The sequence below is a fragment of the Pyxicephalus adspersus genome, chromosome 9 (genome assembly GCF_032062135.1).
Source record: "Pyxicephalus adspersus chromosome 9, UCB_Pads_2.0, whole genome shotgun sequence".
Taxonomy (NCBI): domain Eukaryota; kingdom Metazoa; phylum Chordata; class Amphibia; order Anura; family Pyxicephalidae; genus Pyxicephalus; species Pyxicephalus adspersus.
The window spans coordinates 26396583-26420075 of NC_092866.1; the positions used below are offsets into that span (position 1 = coordinate 26396583).

Consider the following 23493-nt stretch of genomic DNA (forward strand, 5'->3'; position numbering starts at 1 on the left):
TATCCACACATACTACACTTACCCCATTTCTATCCATGGGCAATGTAAGTTTTCTAACTATGTCTCCTATATATGCATTTTCATGTGTTTCTCTTACTATACTTTCTAGTATCAAAATTTTATGACTATTTTTAAATTATGAATATGTCTTCTAGGCAAAATGGACCTATTTATACCTCTAGTAATACTTTTCTATCTAATACTTTCTCTTATACACATACTATTTACAATAACCTACTATTTTACACATTTTTAATCATACCCACATTTAATTGGTATATACATCGCTAAATACTAGAATGTGTTAGTATCATGATTGTATATTATTAACTAATTGATATTCATCTAATTTTTATCTAACCATCGGTCACTATCCATATGCTGGTTATGGTGTTCTATTTACCACCTACCTTAACTTATAGACTACTTACCGTAACACATATGTTCATTATTACATATAAAATCTGTACACAACATCCCTACGCATATTTAAATGTGCTATTGTTGTTGTTATTGTTCGTGTTTTAATTTATACCCATACTAATGTGATATATTTACTGTAATCCTAGATACTGGCGATCAATCGCTAAACGTATCGCCTCCCCTGAGGAAGCCAAAAAGGGGTGAAACACGTCGGGCTTATGGCCTATATGTATGCGACAAACATTTATAATGATTCGTAATTTGCCTACTAGATGACAATTGTCTAGTGTCCCTTTTGGGCCCCACTACTTACATAGACCGTCACTTTTATATGACTGAAACCCAGTCTTTACTGTATTTGTTATGTGTTATGAAGGAATAAACCAATACATCTGTTCGCCTTCAAAAATCCTCTTTTCTCTTTCTATATCTAGATTATTTTCTATATCTGTTGAGTGGCGCCTGCTTTGAATACCATACACTGGTTGGTTACTAAGATTCAGCACAATTTGACCTACCATATGCATAGTCAGTTCCTTATGGTAAACATTTTGAATTTGGGGTATTGAACAGTCACAGAAGATTGTATATTTCACATTTGGTGTTTGTATATTCTCAATTGGTAATTTTTTTGTAGTTGTCTTTTTACTAAATTGTCTACTTCATTTTAACTAAAAATATATAATGTATATAGGAGCGAGAAATACGTAAATACACAGTTGTTTACACTATTTTACTAGTGTTTTTAGAGTTAGGTTTAACAACTGATACTTTTCGAACTTAGGGCTAATTCACAACAATTAGCTGCAACAATGTACTTAACATGTGGCACAAAGAGTGTGTTGTGGTAAGTTAATATACAGTCTACCCCATTTTCATGTACGTATTTAATTTTTTTTTGTTTAGGTGACACCAAAGATCTTTTATCTATCTGCAAGGGTGACATTCTTCCCAATGGCCAGCACTGTATGATGCATTCTTCCCACTGCCCATTACGCTAATATACTATAGTAATGATAGCATGGGTTCTCTAAAGACCTGAAAGTTAATTTAAGGGTTACCCCTTGTAAAAAGGTTGAGAAAGACTGGTGTAAATGGACACTAATACTCAACACAAATTTATTCAATACATTTATTGTGCACACATTCAACCACTATAGAATCTAAAATAAGCAAACCAATACACAGCCCTGTACTATTCACAAAGATATACAAACAGGTGTACTTTTTAATGTTGTTACTAATTTACACATCTTTTACCCAATATATACACATTTATCAAATTAAATCTTGAAAACAATGATAAAAAGACCCCACAACCTGTACGATATACATAAAGGTTTATTAATAATTTATTGAACTTTTATTCAAGATTCACAAGTCTGAATTATTGATAAACAGACACTACACCTCAAGTTGTTATTAATTTCACTTACACCAATGTGGTGTGTTGGTGTGTGTGGGGGGGTGTTGTTACTGGATCCATTGGCCCCAATACTAAGAAATGTTTTTGCAGTCCCTGACACCAATTCTAGTTTCTAGTTTTCTATTCTAGTACAGTTGAATAAAATAAAGTTTTGCTTTGCTTTAGGTGATAGTATTGTTTATTTATTATATTTTTACTGGACTAACATGGCTATATTTTGAATCAAAATCAGTTCTAATAAGCTGTAACTATATTTTCTATTTTTCTCTTATATAAAGCCTGTTTTCTGGATTCAATGGCGACTCTTGGGCTTGCTGCATATGGATATGGTATCCGATACGAGTTTGGAATTTTCAACCAAAGGATTAGCAATGGCTGGCAGGTTTGTAATATTCAACAAATGGCTTTAAATATAAAATATAAATGTATCAAAGAAATACTATATAAAGAGAGCCCTCAGTATTCATGGAATATTTAAGTTATAAACAGATTGATAGACTGTACAAAAATACAGTTTGGTCTTGACAAAAGTGTTATTAAATATACAGCCAAAAGCATGCATTGTCATGTTGGTCGATGTGTTGGTAGAGTGGGCTAATTGGAAAACTGCTTCCCTACTCTTTATTTTTTATCTTTATACTTTATATTATCAGACCAGTGGGAGGCTGTACAGAAAATGAGACAACCAGTACTTTGCAGGTTCTAGTTATTTGTCTGCTCTGACCAAAGACAATGGGTGGTAGTTTATTTTAATAAGTGTTAATTCGGAGCTTTAATTACAGATAAATACAGTTAACCTAAATTCCTAGATCTGTGTTTAATTTAGTACCTCGTCATTTCTCTCACATAGGTCTTCCACGGTTTGAGGTGGACTAATAGGATTATGTACAAATTTTTGTAGTTTTCCGGTGTAGAATTCTCAATCTACTCCTTTCATAGTTAGTGTATTTTAGTCCTTTTTGCCCCTTCTGTTTTGCTTTCATTGCCTCCCTTTTATCTGCTGTGTCTGATACATATCCTAAAGCACATAACTTCTTAGTAATTAAATTGAATGTTAAAGGCTTTAATAGCCCTTCCAAAAGATTCTCTATGAAAAGCACAAGGCTTTGGCCTCAATTTTGTTTCTATAAGAGACCCATTTTAAATCAGCTAGTCAGCTATCAGCATACTCCAATCGCTACTTTATTAAATAAATTCATAGCACCAACCTGGAAGCCAAGTCCATAGGTATTTCCATGGTGTTTCATAAATCTTTACCCATTTCTCTTTTTGAATCTTTCGTGGACCCTCAGGGTAGATATGCTTGTGTATCTGCCAAACCAATGTCCAACAGAGGCAGCCGTTTCTTATCTTTCTAAATTGTAGAGCTTTGCTGAGGGTGCTATCCTCCTAAGTGATGATTTCAACTTTGTTCTCAACCCCAGTGATAACTCCTCCTTTGGTGATCTTTTTCTAAAATAAATGCTCTTAAAGCCAAACTTAGCTCCCTGCAGCTGATTGATGCATGGAGAGTTTTTCACTCCTCTGAGAGCAAATACATCTTTTAATCTACCGAACATAATTATTCTTCCCTTATTGATTACTTCTTTGTTAGCCACCATATCCTGGCTTTGCATTCTACAGCCTCCATACTTCATCTCCATTCGGCAGTTTCTTTCCCTGCTTTACTTCCCTAAATCCATGCTTTTTTCTGTGCTTTACTTCCCCATGGACCTGGCACCTGTTTGACTCTTTACTGAAAAATGCTGTAAGTGGATGGGCAGTTACTGACATATCGGCCATTTTATATGAGACCAAGTTGCAGACCCAACCCCATTATCTACCCAGTGGGAAACTCTTAAGGCAGTCCTAAAAGGGGGTAGGGTAGTACAACATGGTACACTTCTTAAAAAAGAGGAACCAACTGGAAGAGGTTACACTGGAAATAATTCAGTTTTTAGAGCACTGCATCAATCCACCTTATCCTCAACTGCTTTTATTGAACTAGCTGAAGCTAGTTGCACTCTTTTGAGACCGTATAATCACGCTTGTCAATAACAGTGAGACAGGACAGGGTTCCATGTTCCTTCTATCAATATGGATATAAATGTGTTAAGCTGCTTGCCAAGGGGCGTACACCCCAAACTGAGTTCCACTTACATCTCCACAATTCCTACTGATAGTGATCAATTAACCCACATGCCAGGCGACATCTTAGCAGGTTTACAGAAATATTACACGGATCTTTACAATCTTCTCCTTCTAATTTTACCTCTCGCACCTCTCGCCGGCAATTCATTTTTGACACGGGACTTCACTTGACTCGAGGCGGTGGAGGCTTTGGAGGCCCCATTTGCTGAAACAGAAGTAATGCAGGCAATTAAAAATTCCCCAGTGAGGAAGAGTCCGGGTCCCGATGGCTTTACGCCATGTTTCTATAATTTTTTTGTATCAAACATTATCTCTTTTATAACTAAAGTGTTTTCTTTCATATCCAACACTCAGGTATTCCTTCCTCACAGCCTGGAAGCACACATTTCACTTATCCTGAAGCTGCACAAAGACCACGCTGTTTGCTACAAATATTGGCCTAGGTTGCTTTTGTCCCAGGGCAGGAAGTTCCAGACAACACTATTAAAACCATACTACTTCAGCACTATGCTAGAACTACTGGAACACATTTATGCCTTCTCATTGCGGATGCTGAGAAGGCCTTTGACAGGGTTAGCTGGCCATTTTTGCACGCAGCCTGAGAGCAGCTTGGACTAGGCCCCCACATGAGATCTCAGGTTGCAGCACTTTATTCCACCCTACCACTCAGATAATAATGGATAATGAAGCTTTATGTAAGCCCTTTGGGATTTGTAATGTTACTAGGCAAGGCTGTCCACTTAATGGTCACTCTTTGTTAGAGTCCAGATGTTAAAGGTCTCCTGGTTTTTCATCACCTCTTATCTCTCTTCTATGTATCATGCGGGCTTTTGAAAGGTTTGGTCATCTTAGTAATTTTAATGGTATTCTTCATAAGTCAGAACTGTTAATTGTCTCTATTCCACCTGTTCAGTTCTAACGAATGAGGGAAAAAGTTACATTTAAGATTTGTGGAGAGTCTATTAGATATTTGGGTATCCAACTATTGTCTAACCAGCCGTGACTTTTTGACCTTAATTATCCTCCTCTCTCCTTTGTGCAGTTCAGCATGATCTACTTGCCCCTTTCTTGGCTAGCTAGAGTAAATGTGCTTAAAATGGATATCTTACCTCATTTTCTCTACCTTTTCAAAAACTTTACTTATTAACATCCATTCTACATACTGTATTTGTAAAGATACCTTGAATTTTGAGTTATTATTCATAATTTTCCAAAAGGCTAGTTATACTTCTATTTATTATCAGAATCCAGAAGTGATTGGTTAAGTCAACCTATTGAATGGTATATAGATTCTAGAGATCTCCTTATTGATGAAGTATTAAACGTTTTTGGCAGCTATAACATGCAGAACCTACTAGATACAGATCCCTAAGGAGAATATACCAAACATCCCTGCTACTTTAATCTAACTTTATGAAATCTCAAATGTAGTTTTCTTTTCAGCATCCATTGACTATGTAAGCAGGCATTTATTCAAATATTGTAATTCCATAATCAAGGTCAACTGCACATTGGTGGAATTCTTTGACTATGGATATTCAGGATTCTGGTTCCATAATGTTGTTAAATCTTTTATGGCCATTTATTTGGATTATAATTTGATTTTTGTTAAAATTTTTGTGTAAAATATTTTGTCGACCATTTTAGTATGATATCTGATGTCCAGTTTCCAATAATGTTTTTTTATTCCTTTAATTAGGTGGAAGAGGCAGACGACTGGCTGAGATATGGAAACCCTTGGGAAAAAGCCCGTCCAGAGTATATGATTCCAGTAAATTTTTATGGCAAAGTTCAACACACTCCACAGGGAGCTGAATGGGTTGATACCCAAGTAAGTGATTTATTTAACCACTGCTAATATCAATGGGAGGAGGAAGGGGTGGAGTGTATTAGATTTTAAATGCTGCTTATGTTCCTGTTGAGGAAATTACCCCTATTCCTGTTTTGTTTGACCTCCATCACATGGTTGGGATGGGGGTTCATTATCAAGATGTACATTAATTGTACTTTATGGTAATACAGTGGATTGTTTTCTAGTCAATATATATGGTAAAAAAACTTTGATTTTTTTTACTGACCATAATTCTCTTAATTTTGTAAAAAATGAACATGGAAGTGTAAGCAAAATTACACTAATGTATAAAAATGCTGATACTGCTGCTGCTAGTTCACAAGCACAAATGTTGCCGCATTAACTCTACACTTCTTCACTACATAACAGAACTTGTCTATTAGATGGAAGTTTGCATTTTGTTCCAGGCTAATTTTTCAATATACTGGGTTGATTGTGGAAACTGCCTTCTAGTTATGGGTTAATGTTTTACTAAGTCTCTTAAATATTGCTGGAATAATCATGGATATATATCTCACTCTCTCAACTCTGAAAGCCAAAACAGTGAAACGCCCCATTGGAGAAATTTACAATGGAAACATCAAGTAGTCATCATAATATATTGCATAGTGGAGGGATAGTGGAAAAGGAAGAAAGAGATAAATGAGGGACGAACAAGAATAGCAATCATAGGAGAAATGCATATTGAGGGCATCTAGTGGGAACAGTAGGATATAGCAGGACAAAGATCAAAACATGATTAGGAAGTGTAAAGAAGGCAAAGTGGGAGAGCTATGACGAACATAAAAACAGGCTCATTGTAAAGCGATTTTAACATTTTTGTAAAAATAAATATTCAGTCTAGTGCAGTAAGGGAGTGTGTATATAATTTTGTATTTATTTAAAATAATACCTGCCAGGATACATAGTTACATAGTAGGTTAGGTTGAAAAAAGACATAAGTCCATCAAATTCAACCACTAGGGAAATAAACATATTCCAGATATAAAACTCTATAAGACATCTTAGCAAACAAATTATTCTACGGCAGTAAAACAAACTTACATGCCTGTTCAAATTACTGTTCCAATTACTATTTCATGTACAGTGCTGCCTAATATGTTGGCACTCTATAAATCCTGTTTATTATTATTAATAATAATAATAATAATAATAATAATAATTATTATAGTATTAATAACTAAACTCCTTTCTCCTTGTCCTTCACTGTGCCCACATCCTCATCCAGTCCTCTTATGGGGTCAGGATATTTGGCCATCTTGGTTGGGCAGGCTGGAATGACATACCACCATGCACATGGGAGTTCATTCAATCTTGGTAGCCTGTTATGCTGGGATTGTACAATGAACTGCATATGCGCAGCTCAGTGTATATTATACAAAAGTTTGCAAACATGTAGATAAGTTTGTTTTAATGTTGAAAGCTTGTCTCATCTACAAAAAAGAACATGTCTCAATGTTCATAAAACTGCACAGCCTGTTATATGGGCATAGCAAAGGCTTGGACTGCCAACACTAGATGAAAATCAAGGGAGTTCTGAGCTTCAGTACCATTCCTGTAAAGTATGGTCATTAAAATGAATAACGTGGTTGATAGATCTTGGTTCCATACAGATATAGTGGACAAACTCTATTAAGATAAAAATAGAATGAAAAAAACACATGCCTATTTCAATAAATGGAACATTGAAAAAAATAATAATATATCCAATAAAATAATATATCCAAAGCCTCCAGATACAGAAATCCAAACCCACAGTTCATTAGGAGTGAGACAGGAAAACCCTTATAAATCATAGTTTATTATCCTGCAGTGGGAAAAAAACCTCCTTCCTCATTCCAATAGGCATTTAGATTACCTCTGAATCGAGAAGTTCCTTTTAAATTCCAGATCTATCCTCCAAAATTTGTGTTAAAAGACATTGCAAATTTACAAAACCACATTGTGAAATACTTAAATGCTTGTAAATGTCCCTTTCTGGCATTTGGAAATGCACAGTGGTCAAGCCTGCTTGAGAGATAGTGGATCATTAGAATCGAATCACTCCTGTTTCTCCCAACAGAACCAATGCCCACAGTGTTCATTCTATTTTTATGTATACAAAAACGTAAAAAAGTGCCCAATGAAACCTTGCATATCTGTAAAACAAAATCTTTCTTTAGAGGCAACAGGGCTCATCTACACTACTGGCTCTGGACCAGGTTAAAGCAAGTGAAGTCAGCAGTGTCTCTTGAGGTGAATTGATTACTATGTGTGATTATGATATCTAGCACTCCCTTGGAGGGCTTGTAACAGATCACAGTAAACACAATGGGCCTGATTTATTAAAGCTCTCCTGGTCTGGAAAGGAAACACTTTCATCAATGAAGCTGGGTGATCCAGCAAATCTGTATTCGATCTGATCAATGATTGAAAACATTTGCTAACAAATAGAAAATGACTTTTAGGAAATCCATTCCAGGTTTTCTGGATCACCCAGCTTTACTGATGAAAGTGTATCCTCTCCAGTCTCCAAGAGCTTTAATAAATCAGCGCCCAAGGTTACCACATTTTGTTTACAGGAAAAGTGATGAGACATTATGTGTAACATCCTTGTACTTCCTTTTAGTATTGTGGCAAGGACGGATCCTCCTTGGCTTGTTCTGCAGCAATATGTCACTGCTGTAGTAACCAATTAATAAATGGAGATTTATACTCCACTACAACTTCTCCTAAATATTCAGTAAACTTGTATGTGTATAGCACTTTATAGATGATGCAGTTATATTAAATAAATATATATATATATATATATATATATATATATATATATATATAGGCTCTTTTCAGACAGCTTACTGTGTATGCCTTTAGGTTCTCTGATCTGACAAATGTGGGTAAAAGTCACTGGGAATATGTACATTCTGCACAACAAATGCAGACAATACTGCAGTCTCATATATATATATATATATATATACATCCATGTAAATATATCACTTATTCAAAACATTACAACTCTGAATATGCAGTTTCCTTTGAATAGTCTTTTATATTGGATCCCAAGATGCAATACATATTAGTCTGGTGGTACTAGGCCAACCTTCTCCATTCCCCTTCCCATTCTTATAAGGATGTCGTAGAGACAGTGACTTATCACTAGCAGCTTTTACCTTCTATTTCAAATTTTGAATATATTTTCAGGTTTACTGTATCACCCAGGTACCCCATGATCGGGGAAGCTTCAGGGGAAGCCAATTCTATGGAGCAACTGTATGCTTTGTTTAGGACTTCAGACAGGTTTGAAACTGGCTTGAAGTGCCATGCCTTTAAATAAAATCTGCAGCATGAAGGTGCAACTCCACCTATTTCATGGGTCAGCAAACCACTGAATGCAATATTGTTGAAAGTGGTATCCCAAACATAAAAAGCAGAATTTTGCTACCTGCCTTCTTCATTTTTTTCACTTTTTCTGCATCACCGCAACATCTTGCATATCTTCATTTTCTGCTGAACCATGTGCTCAATGTCTCCAAACCCAGAGGACTTATTTATACTGTATGACCCTAGAAGTTTACAGACCGAGACTTTTGTTGATTAGTTAGCCTTTCTTTCTTCAGAAGGCTATTTATCTCAAATAGACACCAAGAATACCTTTGTTCACATCTCCTTTTTTCAGATCATATTAACTTTATTTGGTTTTTTAGTGGTTGAGAGTCAGTTTAATTTAATGGTGCTGCTATTCACCCTGTCCCTACATATAATTTTTTTCACCAGTGGAACATTCCTATAATTCAATACCTTATTTATCTTCTCCTGAAAGAGCTAATGGCAGTGTATTTGGAGTTCAATTTTTAACGCGCAGGACATTAAAAGAGTTTGGCTTGGTTTCCAATCTTCAAAAATGCTGTGTAGTTTAAGGTTAGCTCCCACAAGGTTCATTCATGGTGGTTTTTCTTGCAATCCCTTCCTTCAAATAGGGGTAAACTACAATCTGGTTCTTGGTACCATCTATCATCAGGTCTCAGCCTTGGATTTTCCTTTTTTGGGGTTCATTGGTGACCGAGGAATATTGCAAAGGTTGTCTGGGTTCTAGGTCCAGCATTCCGCAATGGATTTGCCAGACTACTGTCATTTTCTAAGGTGGCCCTGTAATGTATATACAGAACTGTGTCACACTTTGAGTCCTGAGGACTCAAACAAACTATCAGTTGTGTGTTGAAATGTGAGTGGAGAGCCTGAGAAGCTCAAATTGTTTGTATCTATAAAGGGGAAGTGCACTGAACAGTCACATGGAATTTAAAGATTATTTCTGGAGTTCTGGTGGTGGCTGGTCAGTCAATGGTGGATTTGTGTCTAGGTTTCTTGCTTTTATTTACTCTAGAGAAAATGGAGAATAGTTTTCTGGCTAATATATGTAATAGTACTTTCTATAATCTTGCTCTGGACCCAAAAGTATCCTAATATTACTCTCGGTCAAGCTTTTTATTTTTATTTTGTGTCCCTCAATGCACTCCCAAGAAAGAGAGCACGATTCTTTAAATATAATTTCTAAAACAAATTCTCTCAATCAAAGTGTTAGGATCTAATCCCAGTACTGCTTCCGTGTCTGGCAATGGCTTTTCCTGTTCACCTGATGTGCTGGATAGCCCATTACCTGACCTCATCCAATCTTCCCTGATATCCAGTGGCTGGATAAATGTTAAACTTCATGTTTCTCCCCTTAACTTCCTATTTAGGCATGTTTGACAGATTAAAGACATTCTGCTAATATCTTGCTGCTGCTATTGTTACACCTTATCCCCACCTACTTCTATTTGTGTACCAAACCTTAGCTGCTGGTACACCAACCACACTTTCCATTGTTATCCTCATCAAACCTGATCCTAAAGACTACTGACTTTGGCTTGATTACCCTTCCTTTTTGTGCCTGTACTGTTACCACTGCCTGTGTACTGAACCCAACCTATGTACTACTACAAAAATGTTCACGGTTAGGGAGTAAAAGGGAACAGAGATGGGTAAAAGAAGGTATATGGCTGGGTGATTTTTTTCTTTGTATTTCATTGAAAGTCATATGTGAACCAGAATGAATCTCTTATACATACTCACACTTTTATTCTTATTAACCAAAAAATTGACTATAAATTTTACCCTGACTTCATTTCTCCAAATTAGGACACACTAGCTGAGCATAAAGTAATGAGCTCAATAGTTTGGTAACACTACCCACAGTAATTATTTTCTTTTCAAAAAATGTATTTAGATGTTGTAGGGTATAATAACATCTGGACAGAACCTTATAGCTGTTCTCCAGTAAATTTGTCTGGTTATCAATCCAAGCACAGATCATAGGAACAATTTCCCTATGTGATTTACCTTTACCTATAAGCAAAGTTTCTATTAAGCAGTACATAAAAAAAATGTGTAATCTGCAAATATCTGTATTCATTTGTGTCGCACATTTACACTTAAGTAGGATCCAACAATCCCCCAAAAGAAACTTGTTGGGGGGTGAAGCATTGTGAAAATGCAATGATGGTGAGAAAAGAAAGTTTTGGAGGCTAAAAAGAAATATTCAACCTTATTTGGTCCGTTTTTTAAATATATTACTATATTACTAATCAGGATGTGATCTAATTATAGGCTATTATAATTCTGGTTGTCCTAGATTCCTCCAATTAACTTTATCAGAAAAAAACATATTCATTCTGCATTCAGCATTTTGTTCCTAAATGGCCCACCCAATCTGTGATGCATGTGAAAACTATTGGCTGCCATAGTAATAATATATATAGTTTCGTATAGTACCCCATATATAGTTATTAACCAGAGATGTCAAGTTTTACAAAAAATGTTTGGAATATAAATTGGAAGGGTGTGAAATAAATATAAGCATTTTGTTAGGATTATCATCATAAACTGGACCATCAACATTGAGAATATTACTTTCCTAAAATGTTGAATACAGCTTAGATGATATATAAGCATGTTATTATTTAGTGTTACACAGATATTTATTAAAATGACATATTGATTTGTGGTCTGTTTTGGATTGTTTGGGAATCTGCGCAACAATCAGGGGCCCACTTGGCTTATATACTGCGGGCCCTGACATAACCCAGTTGAACCGACTTTTCTGCATCTTTATCCTTTTCTCAGAAGGCTCTGCCTACATTAGTGGGAGAAATTTCTCATGAATCATTCTTTAAAGGAGCTCTTTCCTTAACTAGATGTTATTAATCCAATCAAATTAGGAAACAAGCCAATTGTATGCAATGTCAAATAAATGAAAATGTTTTAAAGCAAAATAACTCTACAATTATGCTTTAACCATGCCAGCCTGTAGAGATTTGTGAACAGACACTTTAAATTAGTCAGTACATTACACTTTCATTACACTTGTTACGAAGTAATTTTTGATAAAGAATTTTTAACCGGATGTTTCTATGTTTAGTTTTAACATAATGTTTTTATTACTTAACCACCTAACCTAAGCCATTATGTATTACCCTCCAGCAATGTTTGCCAATTTGCCCCTATCTGTACTATTTGTCCCATTATTTTCCAACTTGTCTTTTTACTTTTACACTTTTTTTCAATACTGCTCCAACATTACATTTGGGTGCAAATTATCTTTGCCAAATATAGTGCACCCCAGCCACATTCCCAGTGGTCTGGAATGTAGCAGAAGGCAAATACTAGGGGTTTTACTTTCAGTTGTTGTACTTTTGCACTTCTAGATCCTGAATTCTAGCTTTCAGAAAACAACATACACGTGCCACACAGGTATTCTGGATTGCTCCAATTTTCTAGCCCTGCATGCAATTGAAGCAGTGTACCCTGAACAAAATGTTCAGTGCCCATACACTTGCTTGTTACAGTTATTAGCTTCAGTTATTATTTTACTCTAAATCATGAACTCCATTGGTATCAGTGACACTGCTCTGTCTTGGTTTGCTTGCTACCTGTCTAACTGCTCCTTTCAATGGTAATTCCTTCTTTTCCTACTCTCCTCCCTGTTGCTGTTCCCCAAGGGTCAGTCCTTGGATCTGTACACAAGTCCTCTTCTCTTTGTACACCTCATTAGGCAAACTTATATCCTCCTTTGGTTTACAGTACCATCTGTATGCAGATAACACTCAAATTCACCTGTCCACCCCTGACTTGTCTCTCTCAGTCCTGGATAAGGTTTCATGCTGTCTGTTGGCCATCTCATCATTAATGGCTGGCAGGTTTCTGAAACCTAGACAAAACAGTAATCATCTTTCCCTCCTTACATTCCTAATCTCCCACTGACATATTTTTAACTATTAATAACACTGTTATTTGCCCCCCTCCCAACTTAGGCACGTTGTTTTGGTGTTCTCTTTCATTCTGCCCTCTATCTCACCCCCACATTCTGGTCATCTGAAGGTCCTGTCATTTTCACCTGTGCAGCATCACAAAAAGTTGATCCTACATTTCTCCAGAGACACCAAATTCCTTGTTCAAGCTCTTATCATCTTTCATGGACTACTGTAACATTTTCCTTTCTAGTATTCCATTACCTGACTCTCTCCTCTGCAATCTATCATGAATTCTGCAGCCAGACTCATCCATCCTTCCCACCAGTGCACTTATGCTGCATCTCTTTGAAATTCTCTACAATGGCTACCATTTCACCCTCAATTTAAATTCAAGCTCCTGTGCTTTGCCTTCAAATCCCTCCACCTTCTTTTCTGACCGGATAGAAAAATATACCCCTCGCTCACCTCTATAATGACTTCCCCTCTTATAACCTCGTCACATGCACGGCTTCAAGAATTATCTTCCGGCTGCCCAGACTCTCTTGAATGGTTTTTATCATCCTTTTTGGACTGCTCCTACTTTCTGCAAATTTAAAAATCTCTTAAAACTCATCATTTTAAACTTGCCTACCCATCTTGCATACTACTTCTTCTGTCTTTTAAACCCTCACTACTCACCCACCAATCCATACAGCCCTTCTATTGTGTTCTACATCTTTTAGATTATAAGCTCTTCTGAGCAGGGTCTTTCCTCATTGTTTCATTGTATCTGTCTGTCATTTTCAACCTCTATTTAATGTACAGTGCTGCATATGTTGGTGCTTCATAACTACTGTTTATTATTTTTATTAAAAATAATAATAATAATATTTAGCTTGATTTTGTATTTAATCCTGTGATTTTATAATACTGTTCTTAGATTTACTTATTCATAGCACATATTGGTTTCTTTTAGTTCTTTGAAGGTAAAGAATTACGTCTGAAACAGGAGTATTTTGTTGTAGCAGCCACTCTTCAAGATATAATCAGACGCTTCAAGTCCTCTAAATTTGGATGTCGTGATGCAGTCCGCACATCTTTTGAAGCTTTTCCTGAAAAGGTAATTGTGTTATGTCATGTTTTATCCATTGGAAATTGTATTACCTTTGTCATACCAACATTACCTTTTTAATGTTGGCACTTGTTTTTTCCCCCAGGTAGCCATACAGCTCAATGACACTCACCCATCTCTTGCCATTCCTGAACTCATGAGACTGTTTCTGGATGTTGAAAAAATGGACTGGGATAAGGTAATTATTCTTATTACTCTTTATTTAATAATCAAAATATGTCTTACATAAAGTAAAACCAATATCTTTGTGATACATACTGCTTTAGTAAATATAAAGTGTATGTAAACCCTAAAAATGAAGTACTCCAATTTACTTATTTTTATTATGCTAAATATACCATTGAAATATTTCCTGTTCCATAAGTGCAATAAATAATTAGCTCATGTAAAAGGACATTAAGTCACACACTGATTATGTAATCTGATTTAGAACTTTATTGCTCCCAACATGGACAGATAGCTTTCACAATAAGGAGTAGTACTACTGTTGCATACTGGGTTTTTGGAGCAGAGACATCCAAGTGTTTGCAACCAATACCTGTGCATTTTCTGTGAAATGTTGTGAGCTGACAATGTAATTCTCTTTATCTTTACACAAGAAGGGTTATAAAGATAGAGAGAGGTCTGTGTGTTTTTTCATCAGAAATGACTTTGGTAGGCATGATACCACATGTGTAGGAATCTAGTTCTGTTTTGTCATATCATATTAGGATTTTCATTTTATCTTGCTATATGCTATAAAGTATTTTACTTGGGGTTTACATTCATTTTAAATGACACAGGGTGTCAAGCTATGTGGAATAAATATTTGCATAGCCACAATATGTGCTGTTTACTGAAAGTTGCACTTACCTATTTTTAAAACATACTAAAATGCTCAGGGATCAAAATACCAGTTACATATGTTACATTATTGAAAGAAAAAGTATTCATAATATATATTGTTATTTTAATGTAGCTTTAAAACCTGGTAAGGCACAAGAATGATCTGAAGAACTTATTTAGGTAGAGTTAAGGCATGCTTTTGTGGGGACATGTATTACAGAGATTTTGTAATTCCATCCAAATAACCTAACTTAGGCAACACCCATCCTTTATTGATGCTATGACATCCTATGTCAAGCAGTGTTGTTGTGGCATCAGAAAGCAACATTCTTGTGGTAGCAGGAGTGTTATAAAGAATTATTATTATAAGGGTTTTTTGGATCTATTTACATACAGATAAAATGTAGTACCATTTATTTACAAATATTAAATTACACATACCTTATTATTTTCTATTTTTCTATCAAGGGGGGCTCTGTGATGTGCATGTGAAATGTGAAATATTAAGAAGCTTTTGAGAGCAATCATAATTAATAATTTATGTATTGGTATTTTAATATTTGTAAATAAATGATACTACGCTTTATCTTATGACATGTCTGTCTGTAATATAGATCTGAAAACCCCTAATAATAAAAATTACTTATAATAATTGAGTATGCTCAATATGAGTTGTTATTGGACCCTGTTACAATTACCCACTTATACACACTTAACAGCAGTAACATATTCCCCACTTACCAGCATAAAATATTTTTATTTAAAGTAGCAGAAGTGTTTGTCCCCTTCAAGACTCAAGCAACTCAAACACTAAAACCAGAGACCTGTGGCAATAACAGGAAGGGGTAAAAGGGTAGCCATTAGCAAGAGCATTCCCATGAATTCAGAATACAAAATATAGCCAAATGACTGTGTTATGGCAGCAGCAATATTCTCAGGTCTTGGCCCCCTCTTTAACTAGGCAAGGCAAAAAGCATCAGTTACCTGCAGCCACAATGTTGTGCTGCGTAGTTAGAATGTTGGTGTATTTGCCTAAATCCACAATACCTACCTGGCTGTTCCAGATGTCAACCAGCTCTGGACTGTACCAATGCTGGAATTGGTATAATGCTATGGGTTCACTTGCTAGGAGGCTCAACAGTAACAAAATGAAGTGTAGGGGAACAAGGCATATCTCCCCTTAACCCCTCTGGGTTGTTACCACCAGCTGTAATGCCATTTTCTGCATTCATCCTCCCTAAGACCTTGGAGGGTGAGCAGGTGGGTGTCTCTGCCAATGCCAGGCTCTCTAGTCATTGCTAATGAGGTGCACCCCGTTGCTGACAGCATGATTCAGGAACAGAAGTGCTGGGAATCATGAGAAATTGATGAGTAAGCTTTTAAGGCTGCAAGGACCAGCTGCTGTGACTAGTGTAGATTTCTCGCTTTTGGCTGGTAAAACAAGTTGCTCTAAATAAGTGGTGTTAAAAAACACAGTAGTTGAAAGCTAAAGAAGTTGAATCCTTAAAGAAGCTGCAAACTGTAAGTAACCTTTTAAAACTCCCTGAAGTTAATGTATATGGTAACTTGGAAAATGAGAGGAAGGTTTTGTTTTGTTCAGTGCACAGTCTGCCATATGTATGCACAAATATAAAACAACAGCTCCAAAATAAATACTGCTGTGAAAGATGTGAGCAAGTCTGGAATCTCACATTATAAATCTGAAGGAGCGCATTGCAACACTGAGGGTTCTCCTGCTCAGTGAGCAGGTAGTTAATGAGATTGATGTGGAAGGTGGATAGATAAATCAATAAAAACAGGTAGGGAGCTGGGTTACTGTATTTAGAGGGAGTGGTAGCGGCTCCCAGAAAGGAAAGGCCAGTCCTGTGTTTGAGCACCCTAACAAATTTGCAAAGGTTTGTGAAGATGTGCAGGTGGCAGCCCTAGATGTTACTTCTATCCCTAATAGCTGGGGGAGCAGCCCATCCAATAGGGGTGGGGAAGGCAATGCAGGAAGGAGTAGACAATTGGTTGTCATAGAGGTTTCTATGATCAGGAGGATTGATAGAACAGTTTGTCGTTGTTTCAACCGAATGGTTTGCTGTCTCCCTGGTGCCATAGTTCAGCATGTGGTGGACTGAGTGGACAAATTACTGGGAGAAGCTGGGCATGACCCAGCTGTCTTGATCTATGTTGGAACCTATGACAGAATTTATGGAAGATGGAGGATCCTTAAAAATCAGTTTAAAGAACTAGACTTCAATTTAAAGGGAAGGATCTCCAAGGTTACACCCTCTGGAATATTGCCTGTGCCGTGCACAACACAGGAATGGCAGCTGGAGCTTAGACAACTAAACACATGGCTTAAATTCTGGTGTAAAAGGGAAAGGTTTGCGTTCTTAGAGCACTGGGCTGACATTTCATTGGGGTACAACCCATATGCCAGAGATGATTTGCACCAGATGGAAGGAGGCCTGCTGTGCTAAGGAAAAGATTTATGGGAATGGTGGAGGTGGAGATTTATAGTAGCATAGTGGCTCAAAAGTTAGCACCTTTGCAGCACTATGTCCCAGGTTCGAATCTCAACCAGGACAGATATCTGCATAGAGTTTGCATATTCTCCCTATGACTGTGTGTCTTCCCCCCAAAATTGACCTTAGACTGTTTTAAAGACATATGAGGTAGGAACATTAGATTGTGAGCCGCTTTGAGGAACAGCTAGTGACATGACTAGGCACTTTGTAAAGCACTGTGTATAATGTTGGTGCTATAAAATTACTGTTTGGGGCAGTCAAGTAAGGTGGCAGAAAGGTCAGACAGGGGTCAGACACCAGTGGGAGTTTCCCATGTTACACACAAACATTATGTGCAGTACTAATTGTACTAAAAAAAAAAAAAATTGGCAAACATTGCTGACAAGTTCAGCAATGGTTTAAAGAGTCTGTTCACCAATCCTAAGGGTCTGGCAAACAAAATAGGGGAGTTGGAAGCTTTGATGAATGAAGAGCAATATGAGTTGGTTGGTATTGCTGAATCTTGGCTTTGTTCTTCACATGACTGGGCTGTCAATATTCCTGGTTATACTCTCTTTCTGAAAGACAGAATAAAACAAAAAGGTGGAGGTGTCTGTCTGTATGTAAAAGGTGATCTGAAAGTGAACGTGAAGAAATTGTTGATTTGGGCATGTGATGAGGTTGAGACAGTATGGGTGGAGTTGCATATGGGAATGTATAATACACAAATAATTATTGGAGTCTGCTATAGCCTAACCCAGTGCTAAAGAAGAAATAGAGAATCAACTACTAGCACAGATAGAAAGGACTGCAAAGGCTGGGACAGAGGTAGTGATGGGTGACTTTAACTACTCTGACATTGACTGGGGTAATGACACAACAAAAGGGTGGAAATTTATAAATTTAATACAAGATTCAATACAGATGATTTTTTTATACAGTTTAAGAAAGCTGAACCTAGATTTTTCTAACCATGCACAGCTTTTACCAAATGTGCATATAAATAAAATCTGGGTAGCAGTGACCATAATATGAAATATTATTGTAAGTTGTAAACAGGAAAGAAAAACCAGGAAAGATAAAAGTTTTAAGAGAGCAATTTTTTCATTTTTAAGGGGGACGAATGTATTGGAATATTGTCCAAAAAGAACAGAAATGGGAATGTTTCAAGTCAGTTCTATACCAGCACACTGCAAAATATATTCCAATGAGTAATATGTTTAAGAGGCTAAACTTTAAACCTATGCAGTTCACAGCTAATGATTAAAAAGCCTTAAAGAATAAGGAAAGGGCAATCCAAAAAATATAAAAATGAAGCATCACCTTTATCATTTAAAAATTATAAAGAATATAACCAAAGATTTAAAAAGGAAATAAAATGTGCAAAACGTCAGAATGAAAGACAAATTGCAAAAGAAAGTAAGGAAAACATCTAAAAATGTTTTTATTATATTAATACCAAAGGATCAGATCTGAGCATGTAGGCTTCTTAAAGGATGTCTCAGGGTTAAAAACTGGAGATACAAAAGGATTTACTAAACACTTTTTTTCAACTCTGTGTACACAAACGAAAATGTCAGAGCTCAAATTGCTAATAGCAATGTCACTGCCTTTAATTAGCCATCGTGGCTCAAAATTGCTAAACTATGATGTGCACCCTACCCTTTCAGGACTTTGGTGGTGTCTCAGCTCCGGGCTGGTTGCACTCTGGTTTCTGCTGTTCAGGCTCCTGCTTCCTGCTGCCTGTCCCACCAGACAGTTTGTTGCTCCTAGGTTTCCTTTGTGGCCTTCCTGGTCCAGGCCTGGGTCATCCACAGCTGCTGTGGGAGGAACAGATGGCCATTCCACCTGGCTTTTGTGTTCCCCCTCTTTGGTACTTGGATTGGGCTGTTTGACAGGAAAATTGGGTAGCATTAGGGTACAGAGACACCTGGCCTAAAGGGCTGTTCCCAAAAGAGCTTCTCTATTCTCAACCTTAAAAAGAAAAATGGACTTTGGTGGGAAAATGTACTTGAATAGTTCAATTTAAACCAAGGCACTTAATTTTACCATAAAAAACAGGAAAATTACATTGACTTGTATATAAACCTAGGGCACAAAATGCAACCATTGGTGCGAACATTCAAAACAAGAATCATCAGAAATGATAAATAAATACATACATTAATTTAAAGTGTATGTTTTTTGTACTTTTAGGTTAGTTATGAGTGGTCACTTGCTCTTAAATACCTGTTGTAAGTGTTACAAACTCTATCTCAGACAACAAGAGTTTGGTATACAGCTACACTTTAAATGGTAAAACAGTGGCATTTAGCGGCCCAAATATAAGTGAGATTCATTTTCTCTTGGTATTTTCAGGTAAAAAAAAAAATCTCAATTATATTTCAGTATATACGTGACTAATAAGTACCTTAAAAAATGTGAAGTGCTGCCATGTGCTTGTCATCTTTATTAGGAGAGAATGCCTACTAGCACCTATTGCTAAGAGAATGTAATAATTTACTTAAAATATGAATCACTGCCTAAGTAAATGACGGAGAGCAAAAATATCCACTATCTAATTTTCAGCAGAACTGTTTTCTAACAGGCTCTTACTACGGTCAGGTTAATGCAAATAGTGTTGGGCTTGGGAGTAATATACAAAATGCAAGAGTCATGTGAAACTTCCTGGAATATACAAGTATATAAATCACAGCACGAACACATACAAGCGTTACCACACACACTCCCTTCAAAATGCTCTAGTGGCATTGTTAGCAGCAACTACAGCTTCCATGTCCCCACTTCTTCCAGAAATAATGTTGTGGGACAGCATTCCTGAGAAGGAGCAACATGACAGGTTGTGCCCTTCTCATTTCTGCACAGAACTGCTACTGCCCAGTAGCAACAACATGGGTAGGAGCAGCAGCTGTAACTTGGGACATTGGGGCCTGTTGGTACTAGGGAAAAGATGATTAGCTAATGCCTACTACTAACAACTTTCAAGATGTGAAAGCTATCCCTTGTTCCTAGGGCACTGTCATGTCCCTTACAATCATTCTTGTTGAAAAAATGTTGACTAATCAATAACATGAACAGAATTTATTTTATTTTTTAATGTTTTTTCATTTAATAAACTTTCTGGAACTTTGCTCACTATTTTCAATCTCTGTTTTTTACAGGCCTGGGATTTGACAGTCCGTACATGTGCTTACACAAATCATACAGTGTTGCCTGAAGCTTTAGAGCGCTGGCCAGTTCACCTCTTGGAAAATCTCCTCCCAAGGCACCTGGAGATCATCTATGAAATCAATCAAAGACACCTCAATGTACAGCCCCTCATCCTTTGCTGATCATGTATTTATCTTCTTGTATTGAAAGATGCCTTTGCTTTTGTTACTGGTCTGCTGTTTCTCCTATAAATATTTCTATAGGTAATTTAATTTTTTTAAAGTGAACTTACATTTTCATGTGTTATTCTTGCAGCGTGTCTCTTCCTTGTTCCCTGGAGATTTTGACCGCATGCGAAGGATGTCTCTTGTTGAGGAGGGATCTGTTAAGCGCATCAATATGGCACATTTGTGCATTGTTGGCTCACATGCTGTAAATGGCGTTGCCCAGATCCACTCAGATATTATCAAGGATACAGTGTGAGTATGTATTCTTAAACCCCATTCCCTTTTCATTTACATTCTTTAATCCATTTCTTTGTATTTGCAGCTTTCATGATTTCTATCAACTGGACCCCCATAAGTTCCAGAACAAGACCAATGGCATTACGCCTCGCCGCTGGCTGAGGCTTTGTAACCCAGGTCTTGCTGAAGTCATAGCAGAGGTAAACAGTCTGCATTGTATGCATTTATTTGTCTTGTTTGTTATCTGACAAAGGCAATATTTAGAGGGTCTAGAAATACAGGTAATGTACATCTAATAATTGGAAATACAGGGCAAAACAAAACATTTGAATAAATGCCAGGTAATTTCTCCTTCCCCTGCCAAAATTGCTTATACTGACTGTCCTTTCACTTCCCTAACATTCTGTTTGGCAGGCTGGCAGAGTAGAAAACCTGTAACTCAATTTAAAAGTTGGAGCTAGGGGAAAATAGCAGCTTGGGGCTAAAGTACAACAATAAATGTATTGAAATACATTGGGTACCTTACAGTACCCAATATATATTGTGGATTTGGGGTTGTTATTCCTGCCTGTATTTTCTTCTTTTTTGGGGGATGGAGTGGATTGTGTGGTATTACATCTAGGTCATTATGTAATATTTGTGCACATAATTTATGATATATTGTATTTATTTGCAAGGGTTTATGCTTGTTTATTATAAATCAATGTTTGATTTGTAGCCCATACCTAGTGTGATTAGGTTCAAACACACTCATTGCAGAGAGGTAATTTTTCATTAGGTTCAAATTCAGGGCGCTCTGCCCACTTTTATTAGAAAAAAAGTCAGCACAAAGCATATTTGAGGGTTTTCTTATACAGGGGATCAGTGTCATCACAGCATGACAGACAAAACCTGACTCTCTCAGTTTGTCCTACAAACCTCCGCTTTGGGAGACCTCCTTGGCTCTCCCACCATACAGGCTGTACAAAGTCTCTCCACCTAAGCCACCTGGCCTCAGGCTCCAATTTCCCTGTTCGAAGGACAGGTGCCTTTTTATCAATGGCAAGGTGCACCAGAGTCATCTGCACACCCAATAGGGAGTTTTCAAACTTACAATTTTAGAGGCATCTAAACAGTTCCTTTAGTCTGGTTCCACACTTACCTGCAGTGAAATGTGTTTTTAGTTGTGTCTTTCAAGCTTTACATGCGCTAACTGTTTTTAGATATTACTCAGCACAATTAAAACAAACTTCCATTATTGCATGAACTTAAATTTCATAATGGCCATTGGACCATAAAATCTTTTGCATTATTGACAAAATAACTTTAGAGGAGCAAAGGGTACAGGTACAATGTGGTAGCCACATGCATTACCCCAACACTTATGCACATTACTTGCATTAGCAAGATGCAATGCAGCCCCTTAACGATAATGAACTGTGTTACCACATGACACAACACTTGTTAATGCAATATAAATAATATAAATCCCTTACTTGTATAAACCTAAATTACTGGAATAAATACTATTTTGCAGTTGCAAAATACTAGTTTGTATTGTAGTGTGTAAAATTGTGCTTTTGAAAACACAGCCCAGATTCTCCTTATTCCATGAACAGACTTTTTAGTATGTGGTTCATTGTATTTTCCCCTTTAGGCTGCTCGAGTGAATCTCAGTGTTTTTACTTTCATGACATAAGCATACTATGCTTTATAAAGACTTGCTTTTTTTTTTTTTTTTTTAAAAGTGAATGAAGTAAAAAAGTTATCTGTAGTATTTTTTTTCCCGAACTGTAGCTGCAAATTCCTGCAGCTGCAAAACTGACCCAATGATTTTGTGCCCTATGATTAGTATCTGTTTTTAAAAACTAATAAGATGTGGGAGAGATGTTTCATGAAAATTAACAATTAAAAGAGTAATAAAAGCTTTATAGAGGAGCGGGGGACATGGCCTGCAGCTCTGGTCAGTGCACCCCCCCACAGTGGGGTTCTTCTCCTGACCACGCTCAGAGGCACACTGGCCAGAACCGCAGACCACCAAAATTTTCTTGCAAAACACCGGTTGGCGACCACTGATATAGAGGACGGAAAAATTACAATATATAAGAAATGGCAAAGAAAAAAATAACAGAACAAAGAGAAATATTGTCAAAACTAACACAAAACATTATACTAAACCGAAAACAGATGAAAACAAGACATGTAAAGAAAATGGGAGGCGGTACTAACAAACTGTTTCTGCTTACAGCGTATAGGTGAGGATTACCTCATTAACCTGGACCAGCTGAAGAAGTTGCTGAACTTTGTAAATGATGAAGCCTTTATCAGAGATGTTGCAAAAGTCAAGCAGGTATTGTATACATTTATAGTCTG

At 36.8% G+C, this 23493-nt stretch overlaps 1 protein-coding gene across 1 annotated transcript in view; it reads left to right on the forward strand.

Annotated features, from left to right (window-relative positions):
- The window catches only part of PYGM (glycogen phosphorylase, muscle associated), a 44702-nt gene that overhangs the window by 11265 nt on the left and 9944 nt on the right, over positions 1 to 23493 (forward strand). Inside the window, exons 4-11 of the mRNA XM_072422757.1 lie at positions 2128 to 2231; positions 5679 to 5810; positions 14055 to 14198; positions 14296 to 14388; positions 20689 to 20835; positions 20993 to 21156; positions 21227 to 21341; positions 23369 to 23470. Of these exons, the coding sequence (XP_072278858.1) occupies positions 2128 to 2231; positions 5679 to 5810; positions 14055 to 14198; positions 14296 to 14388; positions 20689 to 20835; positions 20993 to 21156; positions 21227 to 21341; positions 23369 to 23470 (1001 nt within the window). The remainder of the gene's footprint in view (positions 1 to 2127; positions 2232 to 5678; positions 5811 to 14054; positions 14199 to 14295; positions 14389 to 20688; positions 20836 to 20992; positions 21157 to 21226; positions 21342 to 23368; positions 23471 to 23493) is intronic.